Here is a 20536-nt window from a genome sequence, read left to right as displayed (position 1 = left end):
GATCTGTTTTTGATGCAGTTTCTTCTGAGGCTTCTACACCCGTAGCTATACCTTATTTACCTACACTACTCCAGACTGCTCAACAATCTTGGAAAATGCCATCATCCATGCCCGCTACCGCTAAAAGATATGAATCTATGTACAAGATTCAAGAAGCAGAGGCACCCTTCTTATTTAATCACCCTAAACCCAGCTCCATTATAGTTGAAGCTTCACAGGGTCGAACCCAAAAAAGACACTCTGCCCCAGTTGACAAGGAGGGCCGCAGACTTGATCTCTTCGGACGAAGAATCTACTCTTCCACCGCTCTTTCTCTACGTGTAGCCAATTACCAAGCCACCATGGCGCGCTACCAATTGTTTTTATGGGAAAAGATGTCATCTGTCTGTAAATACTTACCTGATGAGCAGAAAGACCTAGCTCAAGTTTTCTACACGGAAGCCATGAGGCTCTCCAGACAAGAAATTAATACAGCCCGTCATGCCACCGACTGCGCTTCTAAGGCTATGATAGCAGCCGTTGCCCTAAGAAGACATGCATGGCTTCGTTCTGCCGGTCTGCCTCAAGAAACACGCACACGCATTGAAGACTTACCATTTGATGGAAATGGCCTTTTCAATTCCACTACAGATGAGGCAATGGACAATATACAAAAGGCGAGAAACACAGCGAAAAAGATGGGCATAGGACAGTCTCACCAACCCTCCTTTCGCACCAAACACTGGTTTCGCAACCAACCTAACACTTACACTCGTGCCATTGCACAACAACAAGACCGCACTCTCAGGTATCAACCACAGGCTCAATATAAGAGGCAACAATTCCCCAACCGCTTCAGACAACCCAAGAACAAGTCTGATACCACTTCCAAACGCCGTCTTTGACTCGCCGAACAGGTCCCCTCATTCACCCATATTCGGAAACATCCTCTCTCCTCATCTTCATACCTGGAACCACATCACTACCGACACCTGGGTTCTACGCATCATTTCTCAAGGCTACAGGATCACCTTCTCCAGTCTTCCGCCACTCGGAATCATAAAAAGCACCCAACCCTCCCCCCATCTTATACAGGAAACTACCCCATTACTAAGAAAGGGAGACGCGTACAATAGCACAACATCAACAACGGATTCTACTCACGTTACTTCTCTGTTCCAAAAAAGGACGGAGGGCTGCGCCCCATCTTAGATTTAAGGGACCTCAATTTCTCTGTCATAACAACAAAATTCCGAATGACCACCCTAGCAGCCATTCTTCCTCTGCTCCAACAAGACTCCTGGTTTACAGCCGTAGACCTCAAGGACGCATACTTTCACATATCCATAGATCAAAAACAACATCACTTCCTCCGCTTTATGATAGGAGATCAGATTTTCCAATTCCAAGTTCTTCCTTTTGGACTAGCAACGGCCCCCAGGGTCTTCACCAAGTGCGTGTCTCCCGTATGCACCTTCCTCAGAACCCTAGGCATAGAAATCTATCCATACCTGGACGATTGGCTCCTTGTAGCCAAATCCCATTCAACAGCATTAAAAAATACTACTACCACGATCAACCTACTTAAGTCCCTCGGCCTCTGCATCAACGAGCAAAAATCCACCCTTCAACCTACCTAACGCATCAAATTCCTAGGAGCAATCCTAGACTCCACAGTAAACAAAGCTTTCCTTCCTCCGGACAGAGCTACCACACTAATACTCCTTGCTCGATCCCTTTGCCATCACAGGGCAGTGTCGGCCTTCAAAATTCAAAGATTACTAGGACTGATGGTGGCCACTGTATACGTGGTCCCCTGGGCACGTCTCCATATGAGACCACTCCAACTTTGGCTCTTACAAAACTTCGACAACACGACAGATGCCCATCGTTGCATACTATACATACCACTTCACATCCGCCAGTCCCTCAACTGGTGGACAGTCAAAGACAATATTACAAAGGGCATGGACTTCGCGACACCCATCCCCTCGAGAACAGTCATCACAGACGCCTCACAGCTAGGATGGAGAGCACATTGCAGACAATTCAAAGCTCAAGGCCTCTGGAGCCACACAGACAAGAAAAAGCACATCAATGTGCTAGAGCTCCTAGCAGTAAAAAAGGCAATCATTTCCTTTCAGCACATCCTTGCAGGCCACAACGTCCTCATACTCATGGACAATATGTCCGTGGTGTGGCACATCAACAAGGAAGGCGGAACACGCTCGATGGACTTGATCGAGCTAACCTTAGATATATTCCAACACACCATTACTCTAGGCTTCGTCCTCTCAGCCTTTCATATTGCGGGTCAGGACAATGCTCTAGCCGACAACCTCAGCTGACATTTTATCGGCGACCACGACTGGCAACTATAACAGACTGCCCTAAACAACATCTTTCGCCTCTGGGGCAAACCAGTCATAGACCTCTTTGCCTCTCCCATCAGTGCCATTTGCACTCACTTCTGCACAAGAGCAGGTATCGGATGCTCTTCCATGGGAGATGCGTTCCAGTTCAATTGGTCGGGACCCCTACTATACCTATTCCCACCCATACCACTTCTACAGAGAGTTATAGCCAAATTGATGAGGGACAATTCCAACGCTATCCTCATTGTACCTTGGTGGCCCAGGCAGCCTTGGTTCACTCCTCTACTCAAACTATCCCAGGAGGAATACATCAGGCTGCCCAAACATCAGAATCTGATCACCAAAGAACCTGGACACATCCTTCAGCCAGACATCCAAACACTCCAACTAACAGCATGGAGAATCCGACATCAAATCTAGAGCCAGAACTTCTTCAGAACATCCTATCCGTACTACACTCTACACGTAAACCAAACACTCAACGATCCTATTCCCGTAAATGGGATGCCTTCTCCAAATTCGCACTCAGCAAAACATCCAATCCAACCTCTGCTCCGATTTCAATTATTCTACAATTCCTCTACTCTCTATTTGAAAAAGGCCTCAAATACTCTTCCCTTCGTGTCTACCTAGCAGCCATCTCTGCCTCCCACAATACAGTCCATGGCTTCACTGTTTTCTCTCACCCTTTAACAAAACGCTTCATGAAAGGCATGAAGAACATGATTCCACCAATACGCTCCATTATCCCTCAATGGAGCCTATCTGTTATATTAAAAGCCTTATCATCCAAACCATTCGAACCTCTTGCAACAGCTAACATTCAGCTACTAACCCTCAAAGTAGCCTTTCTTGTAGCCATAACATCAGCTCGCAGAGCCTCAGAATTATGTGCTCTTCGGATCGACCCTCCTTACCTGATTTTCCACCATGACAAGGTGGTCCTACGACCCGATCCAACATTCTTGCCAAAGGTGGTTTCCTCTTTCCATCTCAATCAGGATATCTCTCTACCAGCTTTCTTCCCTTCACCCTCCTCAGCACTGGAAACCACACTTCACTCCTTAGACGTTAGAAGGGCTCTCTCTTTCTATCTGTCAAGGACAAAGACTTTTTGTAAATCACAACGCCTTTTTGTGTGCTATGGAGGACAACAAAAGGGACAACAGGTTTCAACCCAAAGACTCTCATCCTAGATAATCCAGACCATCAAACTGGGCTATGAAATCGCCAACGTTCCCCTCCAGAGTCACGTTCGAGCTCATTCTACTAGGGGAGTAGCCACTTCAGCGGCCTTTGAACGAGGGATTTCTATCCCAGACCTCTGTAAAGCAGCCACTTGGTCTACCCCTCTGACATTTGTCCGACACTACCACCTCGATATCAGGGCTAGAAAGGACTGCACCTTCGGACGCGCCGTCCTTTCATCTATCTTGTGACTTCTCATCCTGACACCACCTTCCTCCAGTAAGTCTGCTTGTTATTCGCCCATATGTGTGATGCACAGAGACCACGAAGAAGAAAGACAGGTTGCTTACCTGTAACTGTAGTTCTTCGAGTGGTCATCTGTGCATTCACACAACCCACCCACCGTCCCCGCTATGTGTCAGTCTGGCACCTAGTGTTTTTCTCCTCAATGGGACTATTGCGGTCTCGGAACTGGGGAGCTTGGGCGGGAACCCTCGAGCATGCTCAGTGGACGGTGGGGGAGGGGTTCCCGCCAGAAAGTTCTCAGCTTGTGAACTCTCCGGAACTAGCTCTGCGCAGGCGCAAAGCCCATATGTGTGATGCACAGATGACCACTCGAAGAACTACAGTTACAGGTAAGCAATTTGTCTATATTCTTTATTCAGGTTTGTTGAAGAGGTGTGCCTTTAAATTGGTTTGGTGAAATTCTGGCCAGCACTTTTAAAATTGTTTTTCAGCTCTATGAAATCCTGTGGCTGCAACTGCTGGGAACATTATGTTGGGCGTGCTCAGTTTCACTCTGAAGCTAGAATACTGATGCCAGTATTCCAGCCTTTTGAGAGTACTGAGCGGAATGATGTTGGCAATGTCACAAATTGTGCTTGTTTACAAGGAATAAACAGGCATGGGTCAACTCACAGGGAAAACTCCTCTAGCAATACAGTAAGGTTCAGATACTTCATAAGGTAATACAGGACCAGGACAAGGTGGGTTATCTTTGCTGGTCTCAGGCACTCCATTTTCTCCATCTGGACCTGGGCATGTAAGGACAAGGAAAAGTGTGGATGCTTGGAGGGTGAGTTGTAGGCACAAACAATTTATGACATTGCACAACGTTACTGATCATTGGGCATATCTGTTAAGGCATCACTTGCTTCTCCTTCTCCCACTTTGGTTTATGGGGGCAGTTTGTATGAAAATGGCACACATTGTACACATGTCCCCCAGCAGGAAATCCGCAAAGTTTCAGAAAGATAGGTGTAGGGCCTAGGGCATTGTGGTGATTAAAGGCCAGTGTGAGGATTTTTTTTCATTAAAGTGTAGTAGCATTGGAAAGCAAGATTTTTCACTGCAGGAAAAAGGAGAAGGGGTAAGAAAAGATTATAAAATAATACTCAATCAGAATTTGAAGTCATCTAACTCAACATAGAAGTTCTGGCTTCCTACCGTGCTTGCTACAGAACAAGGACGTGAAGAGACACAGTTTATAACTCACAGTTCCTCCCTCAAAGGACAGAGATTGAGTCCTTTCTCTTACTGTTATTTCCCCTCTGTTCTTTGCAGCTGTGTGCAAATTAGCTTATAAGCAACCTCACCTTGGCGATTTCCCTGCTCAACTTCTGTGCTCCCTTTGATAACTGAAATATACAAGGAAATTGACCAGGCAAGACCTCACATATGGGACAGCTCTAAGTATAGACATGTGCAGTTGAAAAAGACAAACATAAATAGTAATTTAAAAAGTACAACCCCAATTGCACACTTTGAGGCACCAATATATATTTTTTTGGGGGGGGGGGGAAATCTGGGGAACAAGTGACGATCTTTCCAATGTGGAAACTCACAATTCCTCCCCCAAAGTGCAGTGATTGGAAAGCCCCTGGTAAAGGATGTCCTATTATTAGCAGGCCACAAACACACTCTCCCCCTGCTCATCAGTGTTTACAAAAACAACCAAAAATGCTATTGGGTGGGTGGGTGTCAGACTGTCCATTTTTCCAAAGTCATGTACAAAGCCTCATGTGAGGTCCAGCTTTGGTTCTGGTCACTTTAAAGGGAAAACTACTTCACCGTGGGAAAGCACCAGAAATCGTCCAAAAGAGCCCAATTTGGTTTGGGTTTCAGCTAGTATATATGAAATAATGATTGGAGCCTTAGCTTCTATATATGGAATAATTCCATTATATCAACCTTTCTGTACTGCCTTTCAGTAGCAAGACCACAAGGTGGCTTACAGTTTTAAAAGACAATATTCAATCAAATTGCAGCAATAAATTAAGTTGGTAACAGAGCTAAAAGAAACAGGAGCAACAATATTTTATAAAAACAATGACAGTGATTAATTTGGAAAGCACATTCTAGCATACCTCACAATCAGCTATGTGTTTTCTAACACTTAGCAGCATGTATAATCCACAGTGTTTTTTAATGCATAACAATAACCAAGAGCAGGACTTCTTCTGCAGTGGTGTCAATTTTATAGAATGGGGAAAATCCCTTCAGAGCAAAGCACTGGGTCCAGGGGATTCTCTAGAGAGTCCCGCCAGCTGATTTCCTGTTTTAGTGGTGCAGGCATAGCAACTTCTGGGGGAACATGGCCAGTTATGGTAGTGGGTAACTCTCTGGCCATGGAAGGGGGAACATCATCCACTGTTTCCCTCCTGATCTGCCTGAGGTCAGCATTCGGATATCACTTTAGTCTATCATGACTTAATAAGTTATTCACAGTTGATTTTTTTTAAAAATAGTCCATGGTGCTTTGCTACTGTGCATAGCTCATTAAACTACTGTGCGTAATCTGACCCATCCCCCGCCCGTCTCCAATTGCAGTCCTCTCACCTGAGCAGTGATGCCGTTTCACCCATTCATTACAGTACTGTAGGGGCTACAAGGAGCGAAATCCTGGGTGCACCAAAAAAAAGAGGGGTGCATAAATAAACCCTTGGAAATTAGCAGGATCAGGACCGGACTTCACTCACAGCCTCTCCTAGTCAGGAGACACCCGATCTACCATCAAAACTTTGATCAATTACACCCATAGGAGGGAAAATCCCAGATGCACCAAAAAGGGAGTAGCACAGATAAACCCTTGGAAGTTTGCAGGATCAGGACCAGACTTTACACACAGCCTTTCCTAGTTAGGTGGTGCCCAATCCACTATCAAAGCCCTCAATTGCCCATTTCCCTCCTGGCAAGCAGGCTTGTGGGTGTTTGTTTGTTTGTTTATTTATTTATTTATTTATTTATTGCATTTTTATACCACCCAATAGACGAACCTCTCTGGACGGTTCACAAAAATTCTCAATATCACTAAAGTGCTATGGTGCATTTCCCCTATAGCCATTGCTGGCATAGATACTTTAACTGTTTCCAGTTGCACATTTCCTCCCATAGACATTTCTGGCATAGATGGTTATGCAGAGAAAGCCTGTGAAGAGTAGAGTGGCAGCGATCTGAGCCGCTCTTGCTACACAACTCTGTAGGTGACCGAAATAGCCCACAGTGCCCAACAAATGGCACAATTACCCATGGTGAGTTAAATTACCCCTACAGCAGACCGTAGGTTATTTTGGCCAAATAGCCATTGTGGATTAAAAAAATACCCGACAGATGAAACGATGGGTTAAATAAACCACCGTGGCTTATTTAACCCAACGTGGGTTATCATTTGGCCAAACCGAACTACATTTTTTTTATTTTTAGTCTAGATTAAGTGCAGAGTGCTTGATCTGGACTAGGACCCTAGTGTTTGGTTTTAACCCTCTCCCCTTTCAAAATAGTGATGCATTTGTTTTATGGCTCATTATTTTGCAATAGAAATTGCAGGCACGGAGCACTCATTCTGGATTTGGCCCAAAACTAGGGTGAAAGCCCTTTAACCCTTAGACTAGAATCCAGATTAGACTCCTACTCTGGTTTGGCCCTGAGGCAAGTATCTCACCTAGTTCCTGCCTCATGGGAGAGCTGGCACTATAGTGTTAATATCTACCTTTGGTGGCAGCTAGTTATTTTTCTGCTTTTTAAAATTGTTCAGGTTTACTACTTAGTATTTTTTATTTTTGTAACTGCTCTGTTGCCAGTCACTTGAGGGGTTTTTTAATAAAGAAAAGCAGGATATTCATTTTTATAATATATGAAGTGACCTTTACAATAAGGGCTTCTAAAGGAATAGGCTTAAGTATAGTGGTTGGTGCTGTAAGTGCTATGTTATTATTTTGTGTTGTACTCACTATTCAAAGCAGATAAAACATGTTTCTTCCTATTATTAACAATGTTTTTTTCTATGCAGTTCTAGATCGATATAATTTATCTCCATTGTTATACTTGACTAGAAGGGTAAAGACAATTATGGCTGCAGAAGGGAATCTGGGTTTCTGTAGCACATTGAGTTTGATGCAAAGAGTGCTGCAGACACTGTTCTTCTTATGCCCTGTCAGTAGCACTATTGCAGCCATTGAACAGTCTCAGGAACTCAGACAGCTATTAGACAGTATAGACTGAAATACCACCCACTATGAGGTATGCATAATGATCAAGGTTCTCTGCATCGACTTGTGGCATATGAAACAAGTAGATAAAAGGGGGGGATACTACAGCTCAAATTGATTGTAAGTCCATGTTTTAAGCAGGGGCTCAGAGCTCAGGAAAAGCCTGTGCCATGTGGATTTGAAAGAAGACTTGTGATGCCTAAGTAGCAAAGGCAGACTTTCCTCAGGAAGTTCTTCACTCCAATTCTGAAATGTGCAGTGTTGTTATTTCAAGAGGAAAGTCCTCTTGAATGGTACAAACCCCTGGATTTCTTTACTTTTGTATTGTTACAATTGCTGTCAGTATTTTTCTGTTGCCTCTTTTCAAATCCTTTATCTGCTTAGAATATCTCCCTGGTTCTGTTGCCATGTAACGACAACCGCTGAGTTGCTGTGCACGAGCAGGCCCACGGCCTCAGCACACCAGCCCTTCCACTTTCACCCCACAACCCACCATTGGCTCCTTCATAGGTTGTAGATCATTAACCCAGCAGTCCAGGACCATGCATCACACTCCACAACTGTGATGGAGCGGATCCTGGGCAGTGGGCTAAAAGTGAAAGAGGCAGGTATGCTGCAGGCAGCACGCCCACGCTTCCCCACTCGTGCATGACAAGCCATTGGTTTTAAATAAATAAGTTGTTACATGTGAACCAGGTCCCTGAATTGATATCTACTGTATGTTAAAACTATTAATCTATTTTTCATATTGGTGTGTATTAGTTTTAAAGTTGCGTGCACAAAGGAATAAAACTTTGTCTGTTTAACATGAAGTATAGCTAGTGTGCTGTTAGAAATGTATGCTGCAATCGTTGTGCGCAGGATTTTATCCTAGGTTTGCATTTATCCCTGGAATGTCTGCAAGTGACCGTGTAGGAATAGAGATCTTTGTGCCGAAATCATTGCTGTTTTTGTAGAAATGGAAGCACATGTCAAGGAGGGCGATTTGAGTGTGCTTATATTTCGCTCATGGGGGAATTTCTTTAAAACAAAAATTGTAGACATTATATTAAAATATTAGGTGAAAGGAATTGTGTTCACGGACAGAATCTCAAATATTTAATTTCAGAATGGGAGCAAAATAATGTTATTTATTATTAAATAGAAAACTTGCAAATGAAAACTGAAGGCTTACTGTTTTATGCATCTCTGTAAATACACTGGAATGTGGTACAGATGCATCATAGAACCTCCTCTCTGTCACATGTCTGCTGCATATTTATAGATACGTTTTTTCTTTTCTTTTTAAAAACATTATGGTTGTTTGCTTGCTTGCAGACATTCAGTGGACAAGTGGCAATTTCCTATTCTATATAAAATACAAATTGGCCTTGAGAGGAAAGGACAATTCCTTCATACCAGAAGCCAAGTTTAATTGTTGTTGCCTCTTGTACTGCACCCAGAGAAAAGGACAAGAAGGATGAAGATTTTGTTGAAACATAAAATTACCATTTTGTAAAGTACCTTTTAAAAACGTGGGAGTTTTGTTCCCAGACTATGTGCAATCAAGTATTTTTTCTTTCCCTTTCCTTAATTTTTCAGATACAAAGTATTCATGTAAGAAGCCACTTTTTAATTTCTCAGATTTTCAAGTAGCTTTTATGCAGCATTTTTTAATGTCACGCCCATGCTCTAGTGGTAGGATAACTGTGTCACATATGTAGGGTGATTTTTAAAATATCATTAGAGCTTAACAAAGCGCAAGTGGCATTTTTGTCATAACATGGACTTGTGTGTTTAACATTGATGGAGTTGTGGCGAGGGGGGCAGGATACACCCCCCTACTATTTGTGGCATGAAGCTCAGGGTGCTGGATTTCATCTCCTTGACCATTTGGTAACGGAACGTAGTCTGGGTATGAATCCTGGAACATGACAAGAGCGCTTTCTTCTAGGAATGTGCCCCATGCCTTGCTGTTATCATATTAAATTTCAGCATTGGGAATCAACAGGGAATAGAAGTGTGCTGAGGGCAGCTGTGGAATTTGGATGGGTTTGTCAGCTGCCAACCCAGACATAGTATTGGTACCTTTAAGATCCTACCGATCCCCTCTTGGGCTTGTACAAGCATACTTTCTACCCATCTGTTGTGACTAGAGCTAGAATTGTGTTGCCATTGAAAATGAGAGAGGTGGGAACTTGGAATTCCAGAAGCTTTTAGAGTTGCAGAACTGAAACACTAAACAATAGTGAACTGAAGATACCTACCATATAGATGAGACATTTAAGTATGGGTTTGGCTTCTCACAAATTTAAGGGGAGCATAAAAGGATATCTCCGCACCCTTCCTTTGATCAAACCAACCAACATTGGCTTATATCCCCTCAAACTCTCCAACTTAGTATATCAGTGCCATTCTTTTTTCCATTATTGTAATTCAAGACTTTAATTTGAATTCAGAAGAGCATTCCAGTAAAATACATTGTAACATAGGTGGTGGTGAAACATCTTAAATTAGAGGTGGGGACCCTGTGGCCATGCAGATATTGGGAGTCCCAGTTCCCATCAGCCCCAGACAGCATGGCTAATGGTCAGTAATAATGGAAGTTGTAGTCAGCATCTAGAGACCACAGATTCCCCACCACTGTCTTAAATGATGCAAAAGGATCAAGTACCCAGCTTGCTTGTACTGGTTCAGTGGTAATTTTAAAATCCAGCTCGTACAATTAGTTGTTAATGTTCCATTTCTTCTCTCTTCTATAAATAAAAAAGCTGGAATCCAGTTACTGTAAAATGCTTATATAATGATGTGCAAGAACAATGTGTAATAAATCTAATAATCATATTTTACCATAACTGTTTATCTACCCAATATTTACCAGACAAAAGAAAGCAAAAACTCAGTAGTTCTCAGAAAATAGCTGTTTTAAAAACCACTTTTACATATTATTCAAACACAGCGTTCATATTTTATTGTTGAATTCAATTTAAAAAGAGAAAAGGGGGAAATGTCCATTACAAATCTTGCTTGTCTAATATTCTTGTGCTAGTTCGGACTCTTTTTCACAAATACAATGGAGGTAAACAACAGAGCAAGTCTGTGAAAATGAACTAGAAATGCAAAGCATGTCTGCACAGGCATTGAGGTGAAATGGTTGCTATGGAGCCAGCAAGCTCCATGTATTGGAATTGGCTTTGCTAAATCACATCTTTCAGTACCCTGGTACTCGGTTCACATAACTTCACTGTGTTGAAGTAAAAACTGTGTTAAGGTGGAGGGGAGAGAGAGAAAGTGTCATGTGCAGTGTGACAACTGTTCTTGATAATGCACAATAGCTTTCAATGTACACTAATGCTGAAAATAAGTAACAAGGTAGTTTTTTTTTAAAAAAAAAATTCTAATTAGCCTCTTACATTTAGAATGAATGCATTTTTGCGTTGATTCTCATTGACATGTGTACTAATGGCTATTTGTGCCAGGCCAAACATTCTGTTAGCTGCAAAGCATTCTAAAAAGTGTTACCATTACTTTTAGACTAGCCATTGAAATACAGAATTGCAGAAAGAAAGAAAAATAGTTTTCCTATTGCAGTGAAATCTTGAAAAGACAGCTAATATGAGTTTCCAGCAGCACATAAAGTGCCAAAAAGAATTGAGAAAAGCATGCCTATTTACTTATTTCTCATCTAATCCTCCCCCAGTTCTCATCCGGTACACTGGGGAGGTCTGTAGAGTTTTGAAAAAAGAAGTAGAGATACCTGTTGTAGGAACATAGTTGTTCAGAAATAGATATTATCTCTAATGGTTTGATTTCGGTGGAGCTTATCTTTAAGGAAGGCTTCTGCCTCTTTTTCTCCTTACTGTCATATGCTACTTTTGAGTAAAGCACATAAAATGAGCAAAACAAAACCTTGGCTTTGAGCTTGGAAGGAATAATCAAGGCCGTTTTCTGCCCCACAACTTGTTTCCTTCACACTTTGGTTTTAAAGTGAGCCCCTTTAAAACAAGTGACATAGATAAATTTCTTTGGCAGTTGTTTGTGTGACATTTAGAAGTTCCAATCTAGAATGAAGCAGATACTTTAATACCTAGGGATCAAAGCTCTATGTTAAAATTGTAATAGCTGTCAAGTACTTTATTCTCTCTCTTTGTTTGTTTGTTTTTTGTTTTTTTGTTTTTGGCTGAAGCATTAAATTTGAATTGAATTTACAGTCAATAGTATTATAGCAAAGATTAAATCTTTTAAATGTTCCCAGTGGGCTGATGGTAACAGCAGGGCATGGGATCAATGTAAGACTGCACGAGTACAAAGAGCGGCCGAGATGGCACATGTATATTTGGGGAGTGGTGAAGAGAGTTGGAATAAGAATAAACAGAGAGCAGGGAAGACAAAATAGAGGGCAAGGAAAGGCAACATGAGAAGTGAAGGGAGAATAAATGGAATGAAGTGCTTGTCAGTTTTGGCCAGTTGCCACACAGTTCAGTAAAATCCAAGGCTTGTGCATACACTCCATACGCATGTTTGTAATAGATCACTCATTTTGAAGAGCATGTTTTTTCCCACATATTCTAAGTGGGGGTTTTGTACATACTCAGACATGATATTTAAAGCCACATCATCATGGGATTGATCCGCTCTGTAAAATTTTAAGTTTGGCTTTAATCTTTTTATCAACCCAGAGTTTTTAACTTACTCCAAAACTAACTTTGGCCTGGCTGAGTGTTTAAAAATTGTTTTAAACGTTAGCTGTTTTTGTTTTTAAATTTTGTATATTGATTTTTAATGTTCAGTCTTTTTAATCTAAATCTTATTAATCTTTGTAAACCGCCCAGAGAGCTTTAGCTATGGGGTGGTATATAAATGTAATAAATAAATAAAAACAGTTTTTTACTTTACATTTAAACAGTTACTCAAGGTTATACTCTGTATTTAGGAAAGCAAATATATATTGCAAATAGAACATAAACAAAACTACAATTCATTACATGTCTAAAGATGAGAACTGCAGGTTCTTGTATATCCATAAGGGCAAAAAAAATATTTACTGAAGTCAGTCATCTGCCTTTTGTTTATTTAAAAAAACAAACCTTCCACTTAACAAACTCAAAGCTGAGTAGCCCTTTCCTTTTGGAGGCAACTGTTGTGGTTGAACCTTAAGGGCAGTTTTGACAAGATGGCTCTTAAAACGAAAGACTGTACTTAAGTTGAATGGAGAAAAAGACCCAGACAGGTCCCTGCCAAAATGACTTATAGCTAAATAAACATAATGCAAATGAGTGCTGGAAGAAAGATGAAAACAAGCAGATTCAGAATTCAAGTATGTTCACTGTAGACCCACTGGAAGGGGTCATGCTTTAAGCTCTTTCAGTGATATAAATTGTGAAGTCTGTCATTTGGATATGATTTACAATTTCATGAATCCGGTTTACTTAAAATGGAATGTGTGGACCCAGGTAGATGCTACTGCTTCTGTTTACTACTTTACGCTATAAAAAATAGAGTATTAAACTGAAATCAGTAGATTTATTCATAGAGCAAGTGTTTACTATGTGGTATTGGGGTAAATCTGATTTTAGCCAAAATTATAAAATGGGTACTAAGAGGCTACTGTTCATCGTACTTCTGCTGAAGGCACAATATACTAACTTGTCCAGAAAGAGTTCAAAAAGCTTTTGTAGATTGTATTGAAGCTTACTCAAAGGACTTTCTCATCAAGCCTATGATCTGCATCACTGCTTTATCTACTGCAGCTGGGGTAAAAAGACTTTCTGTTTTTAATAAAGAATGCACTTAACTGTAGTATGAACAATATATTAAGTATAGATGGGATTTCGATAATCATGGAATTAGAACAGTGTTGTTGTTTTTAAATAAATCCATGGGTCTAAATGATACTGATGCTATGTGCAGCTGGGGACTGAAGTTGGTTTTATATTATCAAAAGCTCCAAGGAAGAAGTGGTCCATCTGCCAGTATAACTTAATAAGAGGCAGTACTTCCAGTTGATCATGTGTGGATTTTCCACTCATATGCCAATGGATCTCTGGTACAGATTGACAGAGGAATCAATGCCTCTAACCTAACAACATAGTCCATGATGCAGGAAATCATTTTGATATGTAATTGCAGAGGGAAGAGGTGCTGGTTGGGATACCCTGGGGGTTGTAGGTCCTATTACTGTCTAAACATGCATAGGATTGTACTCTTCCTGGGGTTTTTTCCCCTTCAGAAGCCTCATAAGGCACAATGCATGTTCCTTTCTCACCTCTGGAATAATTACTCTATAGTAAGATATTTCCTGAAGTTAGTATAACTGATATGCTAGGGTTTAATGCTCCTTTCAAAATTGCATTTGGTTTGTATAAGGTAGGAATGGAGAAATTCTGTCCCTGCCCTCCTTGAAGGCTAGTGGGGATTGTAATCAGGATCTTCCAGGGGTGTTTTTCGGGTTATGCAGAGTTACCAGAAGGAGCAGCTGAAAAGTTCTTGTGAATATGGAATATGGTTTCCTGGTAATTTCTTAAAACTGACTTTTCTTTTACTAACACCTTAACCATTCTTGAATAGCTTTTAACCAAGCAGTTCAGCTTCCATGTACATTTAGATCAGAAACTTACCATGCAGTCACATAGATATCCTGGAGTAGTATTACTAATTAAATTCAGCATCTACAATACTGTAAAGATACTCTGTATGTAAACATGAGGTTTTCTTTTGATACTCAGAACATTGGTTCATCCTTAAAGGGAGCAGAAGGGGGTATTTTTATGCATCTTCCTTGTATTGTACTATATCACATCTTGTTTGATGCTGGTAGAAGGTGAATAAAAATTGAATACCGAATGTGCTTTTTTAACAAGACTACTTATTTGCTTTTTGTAATATTTTTGAAATCTGCCTATGAATACTGATAACTCAAACATCTTGCTTCCTCTTTTACTTCGTAGGATGGAGGCCTACTTTTAAATAATCCTACAGCTTTAGCAGTGCACGAGTGCAAATGTCTTTGGCCAAATGTGCCACTGCAGTGTGTCATATCCTTGGGAACTGGTCGATACGAAAATGAAGGGAAAACCAATGTCACCTACACCAGTCTGAAAGCTAAACTGACTAATGTCATCAGCAGTGCCACAGATACTGAAGGTTGGTATCTAGTGACTAATTTCTTGTTTTTGTAGTAAACATTTGTAGTCTTTTGGGTATCTAGTATATAGTTTTTTATGATTAGAAGCAGCATAGCAGACATTATACTGAAGTATAAATAAATGTGATTTACCAGTAAAACCATCATCAAACAGCGTTCAGTTTCCATCAAGGGCATGTTTCGTAACCTTTGTTCAAATTGGGATTATTTTGTTAATCCCTGTCTCTCACCATCCACGAGAGGATTTTAGATTTTTTAGTTCTTATACAAAGCACACATTAAAAAAAGAGAATTAAAATGCATTGTTTAAGATTTTCCTTTTTGCCTGACTAATATATTGTGTTAGATATTTGGTGAACAAGGATTGTACTGGCAGTTGATGATAAAGCTTGCCAGATATGCATTTAAATTAACTGCTTGAGAGTGTACCTTGATTATGCTGTTATTAAGGTCTTTGATTGATGAATACATCACTTCTGAAAAGTGTGGTCATAATGCTGATGAGGTGTTAGGGATACAAAGCTCCAGGAAGGCTACCAGCCTTGTAGTTCAGGAGTGCTGGAATGAGCATTATAGTAACCAGGCAAGGACTTTTATGGAACTGGGGCAGTGATAGTAATGCTGATGAATACCAGAACGTAGGAAGGTGCTGCTTTGCCATATTTCACATCAGTTTTTCACCAACGTAGGAATAAGCATGTAGTTGAGAATTATATTACTGCTTAAAGCATCTAAGGTAGGACTGCCAACATCAATATTAGGAAAGAAGGTATGGAGAAGCATAGAGTTCAGGGAGGGGGAATAAGAGAGGCTTGATCTCAAATGGTGGTTTTAATTAGGGGCTGCCCCAGTCATACAGACAGTGGGATGAGATTCTCATGAATTTGGGAGTTGCTAATCCCCTGCCTGTGGTCTACAGACCTACAGTCCCTGCCTTCCATTTCACTTTTCATCTAGACAGTCTTGCTTCTGGTATCAGAACCAGTATGAAATGTACTTGGGTAGAAGGGCTGCAGGGAAGTAAGCAGTAGGTATGAGTAGGATTCACACCATCATCTTGCTTGCTTGTTTTGTTCATTTTTCAACCTCCCGAGTTCAGTCTGATTAGGGCAAGTTGAAACATATTAATCTATTATCATCCTGTATCGTTTGAACTATGGTTGAATCAATCTAAAAGTTTCAAATAGAAATAGTGAATGGAGAGTAGATGAAGGGAAAGAAATAAAATGAGCTAATAAAGCAGCCGTATGTTAAATCTTAAGCAAGGAAGCATTAGAACAGTGTCAGAAACCAAAAGGGGGAAAGGAAGAGCTGAAGTGGGGCTGTGAAAATTGCTATATAGACATTAGTCATTCTAATTTCCAACTTCAATCTTGTTTTTGTTTCCAAATGTCTTGTTTTCCCCCCTGGATTATTTTTTATATCCACTGACACTGTTACCATTCACCCTGTTGACTAGGCACGGAAACCTTGACTTTTACTCTGCTTTGCCCATCATACTCAATCTGTTGCAAGTTCGTGTCACTTCTTCCTGTACAGTGTAGCAAAACTCTACCATTCCTCTTTGTTCCCTTATCTAAAATTCTGGCTTATGCTGTGTTTATCTCCCACTTTGGCTGCTGCAAGCACTTTTCTCCTCTGTCCTTCCTTGGTCCATGCTTTAGGCCTGTATTGAGGACTCTGACATCACTTGCCTAGTTATACAGAACATTTATCAACTTCTACATTCCATTGTCTTCTGCATGGAAGCATTCCTGTGGCCTTGCCTCCCACTCCTTGTCTCTGCTATCTTATCCACCCATGGCCTTCATGGACCTGACTGTATCACTTAGCTGCCTGCTCTTAAACAGTGCAGCCTGTTCACTTATACTGGTATTCCCTCCATGGTGCCACCTCCTGCCACCAAACCCCAGCTCAAAACCTACCTCCTCTAGAAAGACTTCATCTGGATCCCTTAATCCTTGATTAAAGCAGAGTTTAAAATCATATAACTGCATATGTATTCCCAAATTAATACTGTGTTTTTACTGTTTCTGTTTTAAAACTAGAAGTCCACACTATGCTGGATGCCCTTCTACCTCCAGACACCTACTTCAGATTTAATCCTTTAATGAATGAAGACATAGCATTGGATGAAAATCGTAAAGAAAAGCTTAATCAGTTGCAGATGGATGGCATCCAATATTTAGAAAGAAATGAAGAAAAACTGAAAAAAGCTGCCAAAATATTAACACAGGAAAAAACAACTTTTCAGAGATTGAATGACTGGATGAAGTTAAAAGCAGACATGTATGAAGGGCTTCCGTTTCTTTCCAAATTGTGAATGTGTAAAGCATGAAAAGTCATAGGTTTGATTGTTTCAGAAGTCCATTCTGTACTAAAAGGGATCAGCATTTATTAGTTGAGATGTAATTACTTATGGATATAATGAACAAGATGAGGTGGAGCAAAGGCAGCAAAGGCACACCCCGAGTTTCTTGGATCTGAAGATCCTATTTTCCAAGCAGGCTGCCAGTTTCTTCTCTTCTTCCCCCACTCTTCCCCAGTCTGCTGCCCTAAGGGTTCCCTAGCACTTTCTTTGAAGCCAGTTTTCTGCAGGACACAAGTGTGGGAATTGGTGAGACTCACCATTTTTAATTTGTTTTTTATAAAAGCAGAAATGCATTCCACTCATGCAGTGGAAACTTGGGATTCTAACTTTCTTCACAATTTCTTGAAGTGGTGAGTTATTGTTTCTAAGCTTTCAGAATCTGTAATTGAAGTAAATTAGAGTAAAATGGGGTTTTATCTGCCATTCATTACAGTCCGAATTTGTGATAATTATGAGGCAACACATTTTGTTTTGGAAATGCATACCAAAAATCATGTTGACAAACATAATGTGTTTACCTATTGTTGAATGGTTTAGAAGTGGGGGAAAGAACCAAACCAATTAGACAGCTTTCTCTCCAAGTACTTAAGACAGAATAAATAAAACCAGTTTAATCCCATCGAAATTAATGGAACTAAACTATCTTAAATCCACTAATAGCTGGTCAGTTATTTTGCAGATTGTATTGCAATGTATTATAAACACGAAGGTTCTTGGCACTGCCATTAAATGCCATCCCTTGAGATTAATAACGATGGGAATTGCCTTATGGCAAGGTTTGTGCATGTAAACAAATTCTTATTTTAAAATGTTGAAATATTTTATATAATGTGCATAGTTCATCCATTTTACTTTATACAGTTAAATATTTGGCTTATTGCTGTGAGGTCTATCATAGTTAATATCTACATATTTTCCAGAAACGTTTAAGCACTTTTCAGATATTCTATTCCAAAATAATTCCCTGCTTGAAAACTATCCTAAAAACTACATGTCTTGTAAGGAATAAAATAAAATTGTAAAATGATTTATGTACTTGTAGTATGATTTCATTAGTGATGTGTAGTATATTTATTACTTAAAATAAAGAGGTTTATGTATATACCCCATATTGTATGCATGAATTGCTTGAAGTCTTGATTTTTAACCTTAAATAGATTTATTTTGTTTTGTGCTTTGGCAGAATCCTTGGGATTTTGTTTCAGTATTTAAAACAGCATGGAAGTCTTTTTGACTTGTTAATTACAGGTCATGTTGATATCAAATACTGGCATTAGAGGTGTTTCAAATACTTTTAAACTATGTTTTCTTCATAAAACCCATAAATCTTCACATGTGTGTCCATGAAAATGTTATTCCTAGGAGACACATACAATTCAGTTAGTAGTAGAACAGACATTACAGTGACTAAAGTCTTTGGGTCAAGCAATGGCAACTCCAATTAAGGTGTTTGTTTAATAAAGATAGGAAAGACCTAGACTGAATGATCATAGACCACTGCCAACAGTCAGGGTTGTCAGGACTGGGTTAGAAAGACAGTGATCCATGGTGTCTTGTTGAGTTAAAGCTCTTGAGTTGTTTTTTTCTCAACAACACAGACTGCCAGGTTTGGATGTTGTGGAGCACAACCCAAGAATGGGGCATTCCTGAGTTGTCCAGCAAAGTGGAAATAGCAAGTGCTTAGAAGGCAGCATGCTTGCTTCTGTGCGGTCCCAACTACCCGTAGTTTAAAATACATGATCCCGACTACCCATGGGTAGTCACTACATGTGAACTGGGCCAATGGCTTAGTCATGATAGCTACTATATATGCAATTTCTAGATTCAGAGCATTATGCTTTTAAATGCCAGTTGCTGGGGAACAATAATAGAAGGCTGTTGCTTTCAAGTCCTCCTTGTGGGCTTCCCATAGGCAGTAGGTTGGCCACTCTGGGAAACAGGATCCTGGACTAGATGGACCTTTTGGACTGATTAAGCAGGATGGTTCTTATTTTCTTAATTAGTTTGACTTAGTATCAAACAGATCCTTTTGAATGTGTAATTCTCTCCTGATATACATTATGCTTAGAATCCTAGAGGGTTTCCTCAATCCATTTGTGCTCTTTGGAGTTTGGCTGCTCAGAGCTTTTTTATGCTCTAGTAAAGAGTGGGGAAGAACGATTCCTCAGCAACGAAGAAAGGGCAGATTTTAAATAGGAAGCAATACATTTGCATGGTTTTGTCTGACTTTTAAGGGATATTTCAGCTATGTCTGCCATAAACAGTTAAAAAATTAAAATTAACTTGTTCTGTTCTCCCAAAGCATTGTGAATAAAGAAGCCAAGAGTCACAAGACCCTTTTGGGGCAGGGGGTGGGATCATTGCTTCCATCACTTCATTATCTTGGAATGAGAGTGCACTAATCTTACATGTATGTTTGCTTCAAATGTCAAGTTTCCATGGCTTGCTTGCATATTTTCTAAGAATTATATGAGATACCACTGGCATCAAAAGATACTGCTGTCTCTGTAAGCTTCCTAATTGGCTGTTCCTAACACAAACAAGCTTTTTGATAATAGGAACTGACTGTAAAATCTTGATTAAAGGATTTACTGTTGAATTCTGCTCATGGACTACATGCAACATCTCACAAGCAGAGTTCTGCTTACACAATGGAACTTCTTCCTCTCTTTCCCCCCTGAAGCCCCCTCTCCTCAAATCTGCTCTGGTTAGTCTGCCAACCCTTAAGCGGATTTGGGGGATTGCAGGGAGGAGTGGGTGTCCGTTCTGCCAATGGTGCCCATTCCACGGGCAAAAGTACACCATTGGATACAAGCCATGATGTGCAGCATGCAATTCCTTTAAAAGAGATATTTAAAAAGAATTATTTTAATCATAATGTTGCTAAACCTTCAATTAAATGAACACATAGTTGTGTTGCACGTGGGGAAATGACCTGAATTTTCTACAGGTGTTATGAGTAAAATGCAGTTTTGAGATTCTATTTTCTACCTGAATAATGATCTAAAGATCT

At 40.3% G+C, this 20536-nt stretch overlaps 1 protein-coding gene across 2 annotated transcripts in view; it reads left to right on the top strand.

The window, feature by feature from the left end:
• The window catches only part of PNPLA8 (patatin like phospholipase domain containing 8), a 43661-nt gene extending 25111 nt beyond the window's left edge, over positions 1 to 18550 (top strand). For both annotated transcript variants that reach the window (XM_063134021.1, XM_063134020.1), the window contains exons 9-10: positions 14956 to 15151; positions 17201 to 18550. In XM_063134021.1, coding sequence (XP_062990091.1) covers positions 14956 to 15151; positions 17201 to 17475 — 471 coding nt within the window. In that variant the 3' untranslated portion in view covers positions 17476 to 18550. The remainder of the gene's footprint in view (positions 1 to 14955; positions 15152 to 17200) is intronic.
• The last annotated feature ends 1986 nt before the right edge of the window (positions 18551 to 20536 follow it).

This window comes from Elgaria multicarinata, chromosome 9, assembly GCF_023053635.1.
Source record: "Elgaria multicarinata webbii isolate HBS135686 ecotype San Diego chromosome 9, rElgMul1.1.pri, whole genome shotgun sequence".
Classification (NCBI taxonomy): Eukaryota; Metazoa; Chordata; class Lepidosauria; order Squamata; family Anguidae; genus Elgaria; species Elgaria multicarinata.
The sequence above is the reverse complement of the archived record's forward strand: the minus strand, read 5'-3'. Positions and strand labels throughout refer to the sequence as shown.